Source organism: Strix aluco, chromosome 5 (assembly GCF_031877795.1).
Source record: "Strix aluco isolate bStrAlu1 chromosome 5, bStrAlu1.hap1, whole genome shotgun sequence".
In the NCBI taxonomy this organism is placed as follows: domain Eukaryota; kingdom Metazoa; phylum Chordata; class Aves; order Strigiformes; family Strigidae; genus Strix; species Strix aluco.
Genome location: NC_133935.1, coordinates 827,044 through 846,695, shown reverse-complemented (window position 1 = coordinate 846,695; position 19,652 = coordinate 827,044). Strand labels below are relative to the sequence as shown.

At 40.6% G+C, this 19,652-nt stretch overlaps 1 protein-coding gene across 3 annotated transcripts in view; it reads right to left on the bottom strand.

Annotated features, from left to right (window-relative positions):
* MPPED1 (metallophosphoesterase domain containing 1) overlaps positions 1-19,652 on the bottom strand; it is a 64,960-nt gene that overhangs the window by 31,976 nt on the left and 13,332 nt on the right. For all 3 annotated transcript variants that reach the window (XM_074825577.1, XM_074825580.1, XM_074825579.1), the window contains exons 2-3: positions 18,409-18,674; positions 13,002-13,183 (exon numbers count right to left, since the gene is read on the bottom strand). In XM_074825577.1, the coding sequence (XP_074681678.1) occupies positions 13,002-13,183; positions 18,409-18,560 (334 nt within the window). In that variant the 5' untranslated portion in view covers positions 18,561-18,674. The remainder of the gene's footprint in view (positions 1-13,001; positions 13,184-18,408; positions 18,675-19,652) is intronic.

Sequence of the window (19,652 nt, the reverse complement as noted above, 5' to 3'; positions counted from 1 at the left end):
GCAAGGCCACAATCAGGGGTGTGTCAGCACAGTCCTGAGAAATGCTGAATGTTTCAAGTGCATTTACAGCATCAGCATCCACCAAACATTTGCAATATCTGACCAATATTTATCTGAAAACTACCTTAAAGCAGGCACACCTTCCAACTTCTGACCTACAACTTCTTACTTTTCCTTTTTTTATACTTTCTTATTCCATTATGTTCTTCCCTCCCTCGGCACAATTTGTAGCCTTGGACCAAGACCTCCCCAAGGCCACACAGCCTAATAGCAGATCTAGAGCTGTTTCTACATGTGTCCATAGCTTTAGAACAACCACTTCTCCATCTATTATTTTGTGTGCCACCAGCTCTCCATCAGAGATAATTCAAACACTTCCAGGCTGACCAGTTTACTCCCACACCTGCTAGTGGGTAGAAAAGACACCAGGCGTATTTCCTGTCCCTTGTTAACCAAACGGAGCTGAGAAAGCTGAATTCCCACTCATGCAGGTTTTCATGGCTTCTTCTAATAATTGCATTTTGCTAAGAAGGATTCCTACCAAAGACAGCAGCAGCTACAACGTACTCAATGCAGCGGGTTCCTTTCGTCTTCCATTTACAAACTCCATGAAAACAAGCCTTAGTAAAGGCACTGGCTAACATTTTCATTTGCTAAGCTGTTTTCCTTTTTTTTGTTTTCTTCTTCTTCTCCTTTTCTAAAATAGCCATATGCTAAACATTAAGCTCCTGGACTGCTCATCTGTGTGGGCACCAATGGTACCACTACAGCGACCTTGAGCGTGCCAAGGGTGACCGACAGCCCTGAGGTAATGCTTGAGGGGGATGCAACCCTGGTGGTACCTCCTCAATCCTCCCAGCAAGGGAGGTCCCTGCATCCCACAGGCAACAGGACGCTGTGTGGCTGGTGCTGCAAGCAGGGCTCCAGCCCCGATGACCACAGGACCCTTTCTGAAGAACAAGGACTGCCACGTAGGGATGGCACGGCCCGGGCAAACCGGGGCAAGGCTGCCTCTGCCAGCAGGTTCACTGATACAGTGGGAAGAGTTCTCAGTTCAGTGTGTTGAGGAAGGGTTGTCATGCTGTGAAGTGAAGGCAGGGAGGCAGTCGGGGAGCAGCTGAGGGACAACAGGATGGCGAAGGCTCTTGCGCTACCCTTGTAAAAGCGGCCTCGCACGCACACACGGCATGGGGTACAACCAGAAGGAAGAAGTCCTGGCATAGTGCAGAGCTGTGACATCTCTGAGATTATGGAGACGTGGTGGGATAGCTCACCTGACTGGCATGCTGCAGTGGATGGGCACGTGCCTATTGCCCGTCTACCAATCACCTTTGAAAAGGCAGAGGGATTGGAAAAGTTCCCAATGGCTGGAAAAAGGCAAATGTCCCACCTATCCTCAAGAAAGGCAAGAAGGGGAGTCTGGGGAACTACAGGCCATCAAGCCTCACATCAGACCTGAGAAAATCATGGAACAAATCCCCCACAGGGCAATTTTCCAAGCACGTGAAGGTCAGGAAAGTGACTGGGAACAGCCATCATTGATTTAACATGGGTAAACCATACCTGACTAACCCAACTGCCTTCTACGAGGAGATGACTGGCTCTGTGGGTGAGGGAAAGCACTGGATGTCATTCACCTTGGTTTTAGTCTTTGACCCAATCTCCCATAGCATCCTTATAGCCAAATTGGTGAGATAAGGATGGATGATAAGGTGGGTCGAGTACCACCTGGAATACTGGGCTCAAAGGGCCACAATCAGTGGTGCCAAGTCCATCTGGCAGTCAGTCACCAGAGGTGTCCCTCAGCTAGAGATGCTGGGGCCAGCACTGCTTCCCTTCTTTACCAACAGGCTGGATGATCCGATGGGCTGCACTTTCCTCGGGTTTACAAACACCACCAAATTAGGAGTGGGGATCTGCCAACCCACTCTGGAGGGCATGTCTGCTCTTCAGAGAAACCTCCAAAGGCTGGAAAAATGGGCTGACAGAAGCCTTATAAACTTCATCAAAAGCAAATGTCCTCCACCTCGGATGGAGTAACTTCATTCAACAAGACTCAGCAGTGTGTCTTTGGCAAAGACAGCCAACCGCACCCTGGCCTATATTAGTAACACTGAAATCAGCTGAACAAAGTGATCTTTCTCCTCTGTTGAGCACTTGTGAGACCACGTCTGAAGTGTGGCGTCCAGTTCTGGGTTCCTCAGTAAAAGGACAAACTGAAGCAAGTCCAGCACAGGGCTGCCAAGATGGTTGAGGAATGTGGCATACAGGGAGAGGCTGAGACCAGAGTCTGTTGAGCGTGGAGAAGATGAAGGGAAGAACTCGCTGCCATCTGCGGCTACCTGATGTCAGGGTAAAGAGAAGGCATAGCTAGGTTCTTCTCAGAGGTGCACGCAGATACAAGAGGCAACAGACACAAGTGGGAACATGATATAAGGAAAGAGTTTTACCATAAGGATGGTCAAAAAGTGGAATAGGTACCCACAGCAGCTGCGAAGTCTCCACTCTTGGAGATACTAAAACTTCAACTGGACAAGGTTCTGAGCAGCCTGCTCCAACCAGGCCTGCTCTGAACAGGAGGTTGGACTCAATGACCTCCAGAGTCCCCTCCATCCCGTGTGATTCTAGGTTGAGTCTACACTGGAAAACAAACAAGAATTGTAAAGAGCCTGCAATGCTGAAAGAAATTAAAAACTCATTTCGTGTTGTGATTCTAATGGAACAAATCTATGGTAGACAAGCAATTTAACAGGACTAGAGAGTATGTTCCATTAACTTTGGTATAAGTTTCTCGTACTATCCATTTAGCAGATGAGTAGGACTAAATACCCAACTGATAGCCAATTAACATTTGATGCTAGCATATGGTTTTGCTGGTGGGCAGGTAGCAAACTTGGTATTAATACAGAAGCTCTACGTATACAAAGATATTAAAGAAAATTTATGGCTGTCACAGGAATTCTGCACACATATCCAGGACAAAATTCATTCCCCAGTAAAATTAAGGCAGCAAGCATGTAAGAAATAAATCTGCCCTTCAGGAGTGCCAAGAAACACATGCAAGAACATATGCTGTGGGAGTCAAAGATGTATTTTCAAACCAAAAAGAAGGAAAAGTTATGAATCTGGGGGGAAGTTACATTTTCTTCCTGATCTCTTGTTTTGACTAGCCAAAACAAGAGAAGCGGCTTTGCCCAAAGACCAGGGATCCCACTGTTCTTGGCACCTGAGAAGCTTCTGCTAAAACAGCCCTATAACCTGGAGACGAACTACAACTAGAATGGATTGGAAAAATTTTAACTAAACAGTTTTCTGTATTAAAATTATTAAAATACCACTTGGATGGAATGGGATATATTTGGAAATTCATGTAGTGATTCTGACATTACCAAGGAAACAAAATGAAGCAAAATGCCAGTTTAAAATATTTTGGGGTGAATAAAAATTTCATTTCTAAGCAAAATTTCACCATTTTTTTTCTAAAATAAGGTTTTTTTTCCCTCCCATAATGTATAACTTGCAAGAAATTAAAATTACTTTCCTTCATAATCAACCTCTAGCCACTTCATCCTATCTGGATTTGGAATCAACAGAATCATTTACACATCAAAATGCTGTCAGAAACACACTGGCTCCAGTTCAGTCCCAGGCTTGAGGGCTTTCTCATTCAGGCCACATCCAATTTTTGCCTTCTGCCAGTTTGGAGTGGGGCTCCGAGCCACCATCCACTCTTTCAGTCTCTATCTTAACATGGGATGAGAGATTTTTCCCTTCCTTTCCCTCTCTGCTACATCATTCCTGCCTCATTTTCCCCTCTCCTTTGCTTTTTTTAATCTCCCCCTGTATGCAGAAAAACGGTGGAGACACATTATCTTGCACTTAATTTAGCAGGTTTAGCAAAGGGTATCTTTTTCTTACAGAATCAAAACTTGCAGAACTATGATGCTTTAGACTTCTGTAGGCTTGTCTCTCAATATCCCTCTGAAAATGCCCAACAGATTCAAAAGTCATTTATTATATTCAGCAGAGGAGTAAAGGCCTCAAAGACAATTATGTTCCCTCTGAGCTTCCTGAAAGTAAGTGTCTAAGCAGACTAATGCCCGGTCTGAAGGAGAGCCTTCAGAGGAATGAGACCCCTTAGGTCTCCTCTTATGAGACACCAAAGAACCCACAGAAGGTCTACGAGACAAAATCCAAGAAGTCAGGCAGCAGTGGTTCTGCTCCCAGAACAACTCATCACACAAAAAATTCTGCCCTAAATCTCCTAAATCAATGTAATTTATTATTCTTTGAGATTATTTTACTATCAAAAAGCCTAGGATGTCATACTTATCTTATATATAGCCAGATGGTATTATCATCTTACTAACTTCTTAGCTACATGCAGGGAGTTTTTGTCAGTTAAGGCAAGCCCTCCTCAGAAAGCTTCTTAGTCTTTGTTTGCTTAGTATAAGAATTTGATAGTAGTTCTGGCAATATAACATGTATAAGAATATATATATTGTTTAGCTAGTAACATCTTTGTTTCTTCCTTTCATTACTGTAGATTACTAATTAAGAAAATCAACTGAACTTGTAATTTTTTGCATGTTTATGTACCAATTACAAAATTATTACAGCAATTCTTAACTTCTAAACTACAGTAGGTCCTTTTTATGGTGAACATAATTTTTACAAAATAACTTGAAATGCTGGGGAACCATTACTTGAACTACAAACTGCATAATGCAGAGCACGGAACAGGGTGCCTTTGTTTGCTATTTCTCTGCATCTGAGTTTGTTCACAGTAGAATTCTGTGTGCTTAAAGGTTTGTCCCATTCTATCCGAAAGTTTTCTCCCTAAATTAGATCAACGCTGCAAATAATTCAAAAGCAAATGCATGATGTTTATACTCCAGGCTCCTCTTGTAGTAAGAGGTTCAACATCTTTATCAACCGGTGACCTCCGTTGCAGCTCACAATTGTCATCAACTTGCAACTTCACCAAGATAAATGCAAACTTGTACAAGCAGATGTGCTTTGCTTCTCTTCTGGTATTGTACTGAGCAGAATTTTTAGTATTCATTAAAAGCAGTGACAATCATATAAGTGCCCACTTAATGCTTTTTCCCTCTCATTTCAACCTTTCAGAATACAGCAGTGAGTGATATAGTAAAAAGACTGCATAACTGTCTCAGATTGCTTTTTACCATCTCTTTGACAGTTCTGTGTTTAAACAGTGGGGCTGATGTCTGGGAAATTCACATTAACATACTTTTTGTATGGTGTGTAATCTGGAATAACATTGTAAATGAACACTCCCTCTTAAGTCATCTGTAACCTGCTAGCTCGAGACATTCTTGCATTGTAAAAGGCAGTAATTATATCAAACACTAAAACAGCAAACACATACAATACTGCTCACATTTGCAAAACAGGATTTCTTAAAATATATAGATGAAGGCAAATCAAACTAAAAAATATCTGATAATAGTCCAACTTAGGCTCTTTGATATACTGTGTTTTATACACACCCACACACAGGTACAATAATTGGCAAAAATTACTTCTAAAGGAAAAGTGGCTTCCTTTTACCCTGGTTTATTTAATTACCCTATAATTATGCAGAACCAACCCAAGGCATGCTGCAAACTAGGCCATTAGAGTAGCTGTAGTGAGCCAAGCCCAAAGATTACGTAGATCTGTACCTCCTGTCCACTAGTGGTCAGTAACAGACGCCTGGAAAATTGTACGACTGCAAGGTTTGCCTAGACTGAACCTTCCTTTCATACATCCCCTTAGATGGTGGCAATCGATGGTTTGAGAACCCCCAGCTACGTAAGCCACAGGGTCCATTTTCATAGATATTTTTTCTTTTTTACTTCCTGGAATAGTTATAGTCTTAAATAATGTACCTTTCTGAGGAGATAAATTTCTGCAACAGCTTTTCTGCCCTTTAGAATATTCTAATTTTGGTTTGCAACATGTATCTAGGGACAATGAAAGCAAAGGAGATAGAGAACTGTGTTAAAAAGTAGCAATTAAAAATATTGTAGACTTCCTACATGGATCTCTCTGCATGCTGATACAGATTCCTACCCAGATCTTCAGATCCCACCAAGGTGGTTTCAGTATCTCCCAGCTGTCATCTTCTGGAAGAGAAGACTACGAAGAGCTGTGTGTCATGTCACCATACGAGATGCACGGCACTAATAACGGTGTTTAATGTTTGTGTGTAGGGCTTTGCAATAGGTGTTCAAAGTGCTGTACTGAGAATAATTAATCCTCCCAACACATTCATGTGGTAGGTGGATCAAGCATCATTTTCACAATTTTACACGGGGGAACAATAAAGAGGCTGTCAAATCTGAAGAGGACTAACCAGAATTTGGTTGCCTGTCTTCCTCAGGCTCTTTCAAACATCTCCAGAGGCAATGACAGTTCACAGAATCTGTTCCAGATCTCTGAGTTCCCTGGTTGCTCTCCGCACTTCTGGGCCACAGTGTCTCCCTAAAGCCACATTTGTGTGCTACTCTGGAAGAAGGCTGGGTATTCTTACTCACACGCTTATTTTGGGGGCCTGGGATCTCAAGATTTGTGAAAATCACAAGACACTTTTAGGTGAGTCAACCCAGAGACTCAGAATCTTGAGGTCTGGCTACTTTGCACTCCATCGGTGGCAAGAAGCAACCTCGGTATTAGTACAAGGTGCAAGAAATCCCCCAAAAGCATATGTGTGTTTGGAAGGAAGGAAGGAACAAAAAATCCTTTAGCACCTACCACTGCCAGAGCTTCTACAGCTTCTCACTGCTAGCACAGGAGGCGTCCCCGGGAAACAGCTGCTCTGGGTCATCTTCCCAATACAGGGACGTTCCCCGAGAGTCCCAGCAGGCAGTTTCACGTTCAGAAGTCTTCAGGACATACCAACTCCCCAGAGCTGGAGAAATACTGGAAGGGCGTGTTGCAGTGTGCTTCCCTGTGCTGTACTGTCTGAGCCTTAGATGTACAGACAGATCTGAGCCATCACACATTTCAGAAATGCAATATAAACCAACACTTTTTTTAGTATGCCCAGTCTTTTAAAAATGACATCTGTTCTAAATCCCTACACAGCTCAGTGTTTTTCACTGCATTTCCAAAGCCATTCTTTTGTAAATAGATAATTAGTGCTTAAATACTTCTTTCAAGGGGTTTCTACATTAACATAAAAATAGTGTAATTACCGATGGTCAAAATGGCATGACTACAATTTATAAATTCTAATTTCTTTTGCTGCTCTGAAGCTGATTTTCTTTCTTCTTCAACACAATTTTAATCTGTTTTAAATGTATTATTGAACCTAAAAATATAAAATACCTGTTAAGAGAGGAAGAAAAATAACTACCATCGTTTTGCAAGATTGAACAGTAAAGCAGAAGTAAAGCTAAGCCTACTGTTTCAGGTTTTTCTGGAGATCTTTTCTATCAAGAACTTAAAAGTAGGGATATGTCTGACCAAAATTAGCTGATTTTGTTCTACAATCTAATACTAGAAACAGGTGATTCTAGTAGTGATAGTTACTATAGCTGGGAAGGAATCTTCATTCTGAAATACTTTTTAGTCTGAAATAATAATGTTATCTTTTGAGCTGAATCTGCCCAGGCCAATTTCTGAAGTGCATGTCAAATAATTTAACCCATTTTTTGTATGTGTGTACGACATGCAAGTAAGATTAACATTTTCAGGAAAATGTTCTGAAGAGCTAATTATTGTTTTCCACTACAATGCAAAGCAACCTTCTGTTTTTTTATTTCAACTTTAGCTTGAACTTGAATTTCAACTAGGAAGACTGTCTTTGACATTGGAAAATCTCAAGCAAACACACTGAAACAACAGATATTGTAAAATGTGTTAGCTTAAGTAACCTTTCTAATCCATGCACAGAAGATAATTCTCAAGAGAGAGTATGGAAGCATGTGTTGCAGCTTATATCACAGATCAGCTATTTAGTTAAATTTCCAGGGAAGTAACCCACAAGCTCAAGTGACAGTGGGTCCTGGAGCATACACGATTTGGAAATGATATTACAGACTTGAGCAAAGGGAATTACAAGAGCAAGTGAGCCAAGCAGGAAATTTCCAGTGCCAACAATATAGGAGATAAAAAATAGAGATGGATTTGGAGTCGTTATTTGATGAATGCACTAAAGCAGGACACAGGTCTTTGTCCTACACATTTGATTTATATGCAGGTAGGGAACACATAACAAAACCAAAAATAATTAAAAAGCTGAGGACAAGGATAGCTACAGTACATAGTAAGCTTGATATATCTTATGATGCAATCTACCTTATCTAGCCTCGCTTACCCAGAATCATAGAATAGTTTGGGTTGGAAGGGACCTTTAAAGGCTTGTCTAGTCTGACCCCCCTCCCAGGGGCAGGGACATTTTTTACTAGACCCGGTTGCTCAAAGCCCCACCCAACCTGACTACGAACATTTTCAGTGATGGGACAACCACAACCTCTCTGGGCAACCTGTTCCAGTGTCTCGCCACCCTCACTGTAAAAAAATTATTTCCTTATATCCAAGCTAAATCTACCCTCCTTCAGTTTAAAACTGCTCTCCCGTGACCTGTCACTACAGGCCCTGGTAAAAAGTCTTCATCTTTCTTATCAGCCACCTTTACATATTGCAAGGCCACAGGAAGGTCTCCCTGGAGCCTGCTCTTCTCCAGGTTGAACACCCCCAAGGCTCCCAGGCTGTCTTCACAGCAGAGGTGTTCCAGCCCTCTGATTGTTTCCGTGGCCTCCTCTGGACCCGCTCCAACAGGTCCATGCATCTAGAAACAATTCCCCTGAACTATTTTCAGCTATTTCAAGTGATGTCATTAAAATCTCCTGGATGTACTGGAAAATTAGCATATGTTCAAAGCTGTCATACCATGCATCCTTGCAATAGCATTAGAAGGTTTCACTGGCCTCACGGCCTTCCAGAATACGTATTTTGTACTTTGTTTTTCCTGATTCTCCAAAACTGGATTTTCAAATTTGGAAGAAAAATAGAGAAGAAACTAGGTAAAAAAATGAAAATATGAAACATAAAAACAGGAGAAAGGTCAATTCAGGAAAGGAATAGAAGGAAATGGACAGGTTGGCACCACTGGGAAGCTTGGTAAACTGAGTATTCATCCCTTTTTCCCCTTCTTTTTCTAAGCTACCCTGAATAAGGGTAGCAAAATAGAAATCTGACTTGCAAAAGCACATTATGATACTGCATGACTGGGCAATAAGAGGACAGATGAAACTGAATATAAATTTATGCAGAATAATTCAAGTACTGGAAAAAAATATACCGACTATAGATACACACTGATGGGTTCTGAACTAGACATTACCATTCAGGAAAGAGTTCATAGTTATAATAAATGATTTTATGAAAATGCCATCTCATTGTTCAGTCACAGTCAAAAATGAAAACAGAATAATCCACAATACTAGAAAGGAAACGAGAACAAACTAGGAAATTTCATTATGCCAGGGGATAAACCTGTGGTGTGCTCAGATCATGTGTGGTTCTGGTCTCACCATTTTTAAAGGGATAGAGACAAAGAGGTACAAAGAGTGACACAGATGATCAAAGGCATTTAAGGACTTCTAAACAGTCTTCAGCCTGAAAAATATCTTAAGGGCAGACAGGGGAAGAGCCTATAAATTCTTAAGCAGAATGAAGAATGAAACTGTTCACTTGCCTCTTCCAGTATTAGGAAACACCGAATGGAACTAGTAGGCGACAGGTTCAAAATAAGGAAAGTTCTTAACAAAATCCACATCACACTGTGGAACTCTGATGCGAGATTGTGTGAGCACTCAAAATTTGTAGAGAGGCAATTAAAAAACTTGAGAGAAGAAAAATCTATATATTAAATATAAAGTAATGTTGTGGCTCAAGAAGTCCTTGGACTGCCTACCAGAGAAAGCTGAGAAAATATGCACACCCAGTTATTACCAGCATTTACTCTCCTCCATAGAGTTAGGCATCAACCTCGCCCTAGTAAAACCTCAAATCCCTCCCTGGGAAGGGGGGAGGGGGCTTTGAGGAAAAGAAAATTGAAAGAAAACAACTAATTACTAAAAAGAACGAGGTGAAATGAAATGGAGGGCTGTAGGGGTCAAAGGATAAAAAGTCTAAAACTGGGTGCCTAAGGGGCAGACAAAGCAGAGCATCTTGGCTGCTAGCCACAGTCAAAGACGACGCTGGGCAAGAGAGACATATTATCAGAGCTGGTACAGGCCTTCCTGTGTACCCACATACAGTTAGCCTAAAAAAGAGAGAACATATTTTAGGGTATGACTCAGCAAGCCAACGTGCCTCTATTAGCACAACACTTGAGCATGTGCTCAATATAACCATAAGGTCCATGGAAGTTAATGATGGTAATGTAAAATACACTTGCATCAGACAGGCACAGAAATTTTATGTAGAGCAGAAAGATAAAATCTGAACTTGCTGAAGGGCCTCTGAAAAGATGAAATAGGCTGATAGATGGGAGCGGCACAGAGCCCAGGGGCTACGGCGGCACCGACGGCTGAAAGGTGGGAATCAGCGCTGCACATAAAGATCAGCGCAAGAGCAGGAGCAGGGAGGAAGTCGAGATCACGGGAAGGGGCAACAAACAAATAGTCTGGTGTTTACTCCAAGTCACAAACAAAGCTATAGTCTAATGATGGCAGAAGACAGATTGGACACAGAACAAAATCACGAAGCGGGGAGGCGAGCCCTGTGCTACGGGATGGAGGAACAGACAGGGAGATTCTGCGGCAGCGTAAGAACGACGGTGGAGGTCAAAGTCCGTGCCAGAGCCTGTCAATTACTCTCTCAAGAAACTAGTGAAATGTTAAGACGAGGAAGAAGGAGACCGTTGGGTAATCTGTGGGAGCTGCAAAATCATGGCAGGTACTGGCAACAGCTGTCTAGAAAAACCAAAACTGCTGGAAGCTAGTCCCCTTCACAACACCACGGACAACCAGCAAAAACCTGACATTTCTTCTTTTCAAAGAGAACTCTTTTAACCATTCTACCATCTCCTATAGATTTTGCAAACACTCAAGATATTCAAGAGTTGATAAATTGTTCATTTAAACAAACAAAAAACAAACCTTTCAAAACAAGCTAAAGGTTCCATTTTGAAATCTGACTGTAATTTAAAAAGAAGATTACCATTTCAAACTGGAACAAAACTTTAAAAGCTAGCTGAATGAAACCCATGTAGCAATGCCATATTATTTTTCTATTTGATTTTCCAGAATGCATTAAAAAATTAAGTTGGATTTTCCTTTTTTTCAAATTGCCAGGAAACTAGGAAAAAAAAAAAAAATATCTTTAACTTGATAAATTTGCATATCTCAAAGATGCTCTTGCAAAAGTGTAGCTTAAACCACCAAGATCACCTTTTCCCAAACCACACACTACCATGAAATTGGAAGCATGCCTGAGAAGTCAGAAAATTAAGCCTTCGTTTGGAATAAAAATAATGAAGAGACCATCACAGAAATGCCTTGGGAAACCTCCCTACCATACTGAGAGGATTTCAGCTTAAGGACTTCTTCAGAACACCGCACAGCTGTGAGAGGGAGGCAGATGGAGAACCAGGGAGACCAAAACTGTGCAGCAAGTGATGTGTGTAGCCCCCATCCTTGCTCGCTAGCAATATCCCAAAGCACTTCTCTTCCCACACCAGCAGATAAATAAAATGGGTATTATTTAGAGGGGATGACCATATGGTTTGTATAATCTTCATTTGCTATTTCCAGTGTATTATTATCATACATGGTAGACCTACAAAACAGGATTAAAATTTGCTTCCTTTTTTAGAACCAACCTGTCCCATTTGGGTACAGAGAGGTGAGGGCATTCTAACAGGGTGTTACTTCCACAAGCTGTCCCTACCTTAATACTCACAGAACAATCTAACTGTTCCATGTGGGGCATATTATTGGGTTCCCAAGCACAAATAAATATTTCTCATCCTTGCTCATAATTATTTGCTAGTAAATATTTGTTTAAATTGTGAAGTCCTGACTTTTTTTTTTTTATATTCCATCTCAGCCTACATGCATCTGTCTGCTTTGTGCCTTCCCAGTGTGGAATGCTGCAATATGTAGCAAAAAAGACAGGAAAAATGCAAAAATGTCAACTATAGGAAAGAAAATCAACCTAAAACCTGAAATCCATTACCCTTAAACTGTGTCCTTCCTCTCTGCAACTCCTTCATTTCTTCTCAGCTTTTTTTTGGATAATGAAGTATCAGAATCCAGAATCCATTTTTATTCTAAATTAAGGTACCCGCACTGCTGCAGGAACAATACCGGTCAGGGTTTTTGTCTGGATACAGTGTATGCTTTCCAATTTTCACTGTCATTTTTTTTTTTGCATATACAAAACATTGCAGAAGCACATGTAAATCACCACTCTCTTGCCCAGTGGAACAGAATTTCAGTTACCAATGCCAACAGTTGCCTACAGAAGGCATCTACATCTGGTCTGCTACATCCAAGACAGCAACCACAGGCACACGTTTTGCTTTGTTTGGAATTCATCACTGTGGTGCAGCTGAGCCTCGGATTAAAAAAAACTATGAGCCTCCAGGGTTAAACAGACAAATGTTTTCAGTCACAACAACTTTTTTTGCGAGGAAGCAAAGCCATAACAATGTATGTAAGAGGGTTTATGTAAATCATTAAAGGCCTACTGACTTAAATTGTTGCTAACACCAAGAAGTTGCTTAATGTACACTTGAGAGTGTGAAGGCAGAACAGATGAATAGTCTCACAAATCTTATTTGCTCAGTTGGAAAAATGCAAAAATATTTGTTAAAAAAAAAAGAAAAAAAATCTGATTCCTGCTCACTGCCATTCAAATTTAAAAGTCAAATTAATATTCATCATTTCTGAGTGCATGATGGTTTTTACTGGGAGGCAGAAGGGGCAGATACAATCAGTAAACAAATTTACTTTCAAATCCACACAGAATTCAATACCTACCTAGCCACTCGTTGAATTTTTTTACTTCACTAGGAAGTCCCAGCTCAGTAAAATCACCAGCATGTATTAACACATCTCCATATGGCATTTGGATGGGATCAGTTCTTGAGTGAGTATCAGAAATACAGACAAATCGTGTATATCCTGGAGGTTTGGGAGCATCATGGGGCACCGGATCAACCCTGTAGGAAATGCACCATAACAAGGTTATAAAGTACTTGTGTACTTCTTAGCATCTACTTTGCAATTCTAATACTATTTTTTACCTTTACAAAAGATTACAGAGACTTCTGGATCTGTCTGATGGAAGGGATTTATTAAAACAAACCTAACACTAATGGGAGGTGTAAAAATTCTTGATGTTCACATCACAACATTTTCAGTATTTGTTGGGTAGATGGATTAATTTAAAGAGATTAAGGAAAAGAGATTGAACTATGGCAGTAACTCTGAAACAAATACTTACAAATAAATCAAAGGCATCGCCAGTTTCAAAGGAATAGTACTATCCCATTTCATTGTTTAAATATGATTACACAGTACACAGGGAGAAGATTTATTTTAGATACGCAAATACATTTAAATGCATTTTTTCTAATTATAACTTTTTTCTGCAAGTTATATAATGCCAGCAAATTTAATTAACACATTTTGGAGATATGTTTCAGTGTGCTAATGCAAAGATAAGAACTCTCCTGACAACAGCTGTAAACGTACGTTCAAGCCTGACTATTGTCAGGACAAATGTGGCAACTTTCTGGGCTTAATTATACTAAATGAAATCAGATGCTGTGAGGGGTGAGGCTGTATTGTTCAGAGCCCAATCTCAATATTCAAAACTGAGGAAACGAAAAGATCTGACCCAGTTTGATGAGACTTATTTATGATTTAGAAGAGGAAAGCAGAGAACACCTCTCTGCTATATGAGGAATACTTATTTTCAACTCGGTCTTTTTACCCTCAATCCATATTTTGTTACAATTACATAGAAGCAAATGTATCTATATGCAGCTATAGCCTATCTACTATTCCAGTTAGGGAATTCTGGTGGAATAAAATCAAAAAGCCAGAGATGCAAGAGTTATATTTATGTCACTAGAAATCAGAGAGATATACAGAACTGTTATGAATTATTTTACTTTTAAAACATTTATTTTGAAAGGACAAATAAAATTAGTTTTGTTCACTGCTGCAGTATGTAATCCATATTCCTATCCCTTGCTGGTTGTGGTTCAATTCAGGAGCTTACTTTTATATAATAAACTCAGAAAAAAAGTTAAGAGATCTTTGCTATTAATAATACTACCCCTGTTTACTGGGTAAATTTTCAAAAGGCATTTTACTGCTTGAAAGACATAAGATAATAATCTTTAATCACACCATCTTTTCTCTAAGTCAAAGAATTCTATGAAATTTATAGGTGGGTAAACTGAGGCGGTTTTGACAACTTCGCAAGATCAGTGAGAGTGAGAAATAAATCTAACACATTAAAATCTTCATAAATATAGGGAAAGTTCTTAGCATTTTCTACAATATAACTACAAAACTAGAGTATGAACAAATTGTTTTGTACCTGTCTTTCCTATACCTTTTTAGGAAGAAGAGATGTTGGGTTTTTTACAGCAGTAGTAGAGAAACAGCCTTTTAGTACGAGTACCTGGTGGTCATCTTTTTGAAGTGCCCGTTTTTGAGCAGAAAGGAACCAAGTGTGAGGTAAGGAGTAAAACCAGCTGGGATCAAATCAAACCCAGCGAGTACCCAGCAGCATGTACATGCCAGTGGGATACGTCAGCAAGCACGCTGGGAACTGTAAAACCTGGCTGACAAGAGTGGAACGTTTGGACCCGGAGAGGGAGCAGCTGCAAACGCTGCGCGTGGGGCGGAGGCTCGAGCGTGCGCTGCCAGAGGGCCACGGGCAGGGGACAGAGAGAGAGATGGGGGGAATGAGGCACGGGAGGTCACAGCCTCAAAGAGCGCAGCCAGGGCACAGTGAAAACGCCTCCCTTTTGGAGGGGAGAGAGCTGCCGTGGAGCGAGCTCCACGGGGTGAGTGGAGGCAGCACACGGACAGAGGCGTACGGAGGGTGGATGGGGGGTTCAGTGAGGCAGCACACGGACAGAGGCGTACGGAGGGTGGATGGGGGGTTCAGTGAGGCAGCACATGGACACAGGCGTACGGAGGGTGGATGGGGGGTTCAGTGAGCAAGGCACGAGCTGCGTGAAGGGCAATGCGCTCAGTTCATGGAGCTCCCCACAAAATGCACTGGGACAGCTGGATAAAAACGACAAGGAGCCGACCCTCGTTGTCACTGCAGCCGTTCAAGCTAAAAAGATTAAGCATCAGTTCAGTAAACAAATTTCTGATTACTGCTTTCCCTGCCCAGCACTTCCCAAAGTGAGTTACAGGTCGTGTTAGTAAACCCGCTTTAAATGATGTGTACTACCCTGGCACAACATAAGGAGATGGACTGGTCTAAAATACCACTTTCTGACTTTTCATGGTAGGGCAGCCTTTAAAGCAGGTACTTCTTCTCCTTCAGAAATCTTTTAAAGCTCAGCACAGCAGTAAGTTGGGTGTTGGGAAGCAGCATGCATTTCACATGTTGCTCCTCTGAAGCTGAATGGAAGAAACAACAGACTTACCATGGCAACCCATGCAGCACATAATACACATGCTTTTTCTTATAGTTTGGATGGGGACGGGGAAGATGTGGACAGCATTTTCCTGGTTGCTGAGGTATGTGTAACTTTGAAATCCTGTGCAATGGGCCAGAGAATTTTCATGGGGAAAAAGGAATCAATATAAAAAAACCACAAATAAATGAGATGCAGATTTTTCACGCTGAAGTGATATGCACACACTGAGGCCGTATATAGGTAAAAACATATGTCAAGTTTCACAAATGCATCAAAGTTGTATTACTGGAAATAATTTCTGAAGGCTCAATCCCCATATTCTTGTGTAACACATTCCCACAGCAGCTGTCACACCAACACCCAATGCACTGCTTGCAGCGTGAGCAGAGGAATAAAGATCTGCTGATTATTTTTGTGCAAATGCTTTTGTTTTTCTTTAAACCAGTATGAAAACTTGCAGAGAAACTGAAAAGCAAGGTTAAAAAAAATCTCAGAGCAAAAACACTGCCAGAGGTTCGTTTATACACTAGATTTCAGTGGTTTCACAAAGGAGCAAGACAGGAACTTTCCAGAAACGGCTGATGGACTTGGAAACACTGGCAGAATTTCCCACCCTTCTTGTCAGTGTCATCTCACAAGCACAGGGATGCCAGACTAAGACAGGGCTAGGAAAGGGCTGTCAGCATGTTACGGGTGCTAAAAAGTGAAGCAAGAAACATAAAACTGCCCAGAGGACCAAGGAAGAGCTGCAAGATTGAATTCAGAAGAACAGGAGCACAAAAAACCTCTGTGGTTAAAGTAGTTTACCATGAGTTCAGATGTTAACAGGTCTATGTGAAATCTTTTTATGATTGCCTGCAACATCACTAATCTAGGTATTTTGAACAATACACAAAGACATGGCAAAGTCCTCACCTCCCTGAAGTTAATGACAAAACTTGCATGGACTGAGCAGAGCTAAGATTTCACCCGTAACAATCATCTGAATAAAAGGTGCTTTTGTTACACTTTTTATGTCTACTTTTCCTTTCTTTGTTACTATTCTATTCATTGGTAGGAAGCAAAAGCAATCCTGCTGGTATTCAGAAACATTATTTACAATTTCTGTACCAAGAGAAAGAGTAGGTCAGATTGTGGTAAATGTTTCAATTGATTTAGCTGGTTTTTCTATTTGCACACGCTTCTTCAATAGTATTAATCATTCAGGAGAGATTGCTAAACTCTTCTGAGGAGCCATTTTCTAAGGACAGCTTATTTTCAACTACTTGCTTAGGTGCTGAACTTCTATCATGCAGTTGATTGTCTAAGCCCTCCAGTAATATGATTTGGTACTGGTTAGAAGTTTAAACAGCATATTGTTGAGTACCAAGTGGATGCTAATAAATAACTTATTTTCAGCCCCGTACAAAACATTCAGCTTTTAAGACCAGTGAACAAATTCATTAGCGCCCAGGAACTGTCTGAATATTCACAAAGAATAGCTAAGCCTTGACAAATAAAGCAACCCGCATTTGGCATTTTCCTTTGCAAAAGTATTTCTGAACCCACATTTGTTTGTTTGTACTTTTGCTACCATTTGCCAGCTCTATAAACAAAAGATGTTTCCCAGTGCTAACACTCAATTCATTTTACTGTTTGCATTTCAGTAGTACCTAAAATACCTCAACACAGACCATAGGCTAATACACTGCCCCCAAAAACTGTTTGCTCACCACCCTGGTATCTATGTTAGTCTTCAGATTTTTTTTAATATAATATCTAATATATGCCAAAGAATGTACATAAGCATTCATTAAACAGACACATAGCATTCGATGAGTCTAATTGCTGAGTTTTTTAACTGCAGAAGTCATGGCCTGTGTTTGTGAATTAACAGATCATATTAAATACCAAAAATGTGAATGAGGTGATTATTTATTCAGTCTTCCTAAAGGAAAGTTTCCCCTAAAAAAATGAAAACCAGCCTTCTGATCTGAAGATAAGGCTGCTTCTCTCTTTAATAAACACAATAAAATGGTTGAGACATTTTTATTCCCTATAAAAATATTTTACAGTAGAATTTTATACTTAATTTATTTGTAATAGCTTTACTGTTTTGCTCTTCCTTCTGGCTTTAAACTTTATGGCAGGTTTCATTTTGTAATTATAATTCTCCACTTTACATTACAAGTAAATCATTTAGAGTAGTTAATTTTACTGATGTCGTCATTATATAAGAAGTCAGAAACAAACACATTATTTTAATTACTCTTTAAGCACTTGGCATCTTCGGCACATCAGTATGAAAGTAAGTTGTCAGATGGGTACCCACACTATTTTATTTATTGATGTGATTCTTCCCTTGAATGTAGCTGTAATATAACTAACCAAACAGTATGTGTGTTGTACAGATACAGGCTTGGTATTTTCAGCAGCTATTTACATCAATAAGCGAGTGCACAATGCAAACAAACATTATGAAGATTGCAGAAAGTATCATCCTTGTAGCATCTCTTATTTTATTACCACTGCTTGTTGTTTATTTCTCTCCTTAATACGCAAGGATTATGTATTAAAGTTACGCTAGTGGAGTGATCTTCCTCCCATCCTTTAACAAAGTACTTATACCTTCCAAATGGACTGATTTTGTATCATTATAGTAATTATTATTAGAAAGGCAGCAAAACAGAGTTCTTTGAATTCTTTCTGACTGGTCCATCAAATACCACATCGACAAGGCAATAACAATTCAGAAGGCTGTGCTAGAGCAATAACAAAACTATAATACTTACATTTGCACATGTGGGGGCTGAAAACGTCCCTGGTTAATGTTGTAGAACGTGAAAGCCTGTGTGGGGTTGGAGCTGTACTCATCCACTTCAATGATGAGTCTACTGTGCTGATGCCTCCTCGCTGCCATGATGTGCGACTGGGCGAAAGCCATGCTGGCACCGGGGCGCTGGGCTGCTTCAGGCGATCATGTCTGCTATCTGCCTACATCGACGGAGGGAGACCAGGACATCTCCTCACCGAACCAGCACGCTCCCCTCGGAAAAACCTAGAAGCAGATTGAAGAGATGGAGTGTAACTGTTGGACAGTTGGTCTGTCTGGAACTGGCTTTATTGAATAGGAGATGAAGATGAAGGGGGGATATGGAGGGACGAAGATGCACCGCCCAAAACTCATCACAAACCTCTCCAACTCACCTGTAGTTAGGGGCGGGAAGAAGGGAGTGGAAGTAAACTTTCTTTAGAAACACAGGGGCAACTTGCTCAAGTATTTCAGACATTTAATACAAATCTAAAAGACAAGGCAGTCATTCGGAATGGCACGTCAAACAACGTTTCTTCCAACACGATTATTTACTTTCTTTTTTTTATTGCATTGCTGAATGTTTATGCCCCATCCTCCTTCAAAAAAAACCCCACCAAACCTGAAACCAAATACACGGCTGTGCGTGGCTAAAATGCGAGTTAATTAAACAAGAATCAGGTTAACCAAGTCATCAGAAAGTCTGCGCCATTTATCACGGGGAAGCACTGCAAGTTGTTGTTCTTTACACCCGGAGGAACAGAGCAAACGGCCTTGTGTGCACTTGCTCCTGGATTTACAGTACCCCTGCAGGAACTCCTGACACACAGAGGAAGGGCTCCCCCCTTCAAACACATTCTCTTCTCAGTCAGCACCAACCCAACATTCTGCACTGACTGAAAAAGGAGCTGGCTCAAAGGCTAACACACAGTTAAATGTTATTAAATATTAAAAAAAGTAAAATCCATACAGGTTTTATGTTTGGGAATACATTTTTCCCTGAAGATTATGCACGTCTGGAACAGCAGCACCAAAAATGGGTAGAGGAACAGCAAAGTGAAACCAACTGGAATGCAGAGGGTATCCCCTAGAAACAGCAGAAAGTAATTCAAATGTGAATTTTACTTTTATTTCCCAGTTTTAATAAAAAATGGATTATAAGCTATAAAGGTGGGTATTTTTACAGTATAATTTTGCATCCTTTTTGAAAAGTTGTCTGTCTTA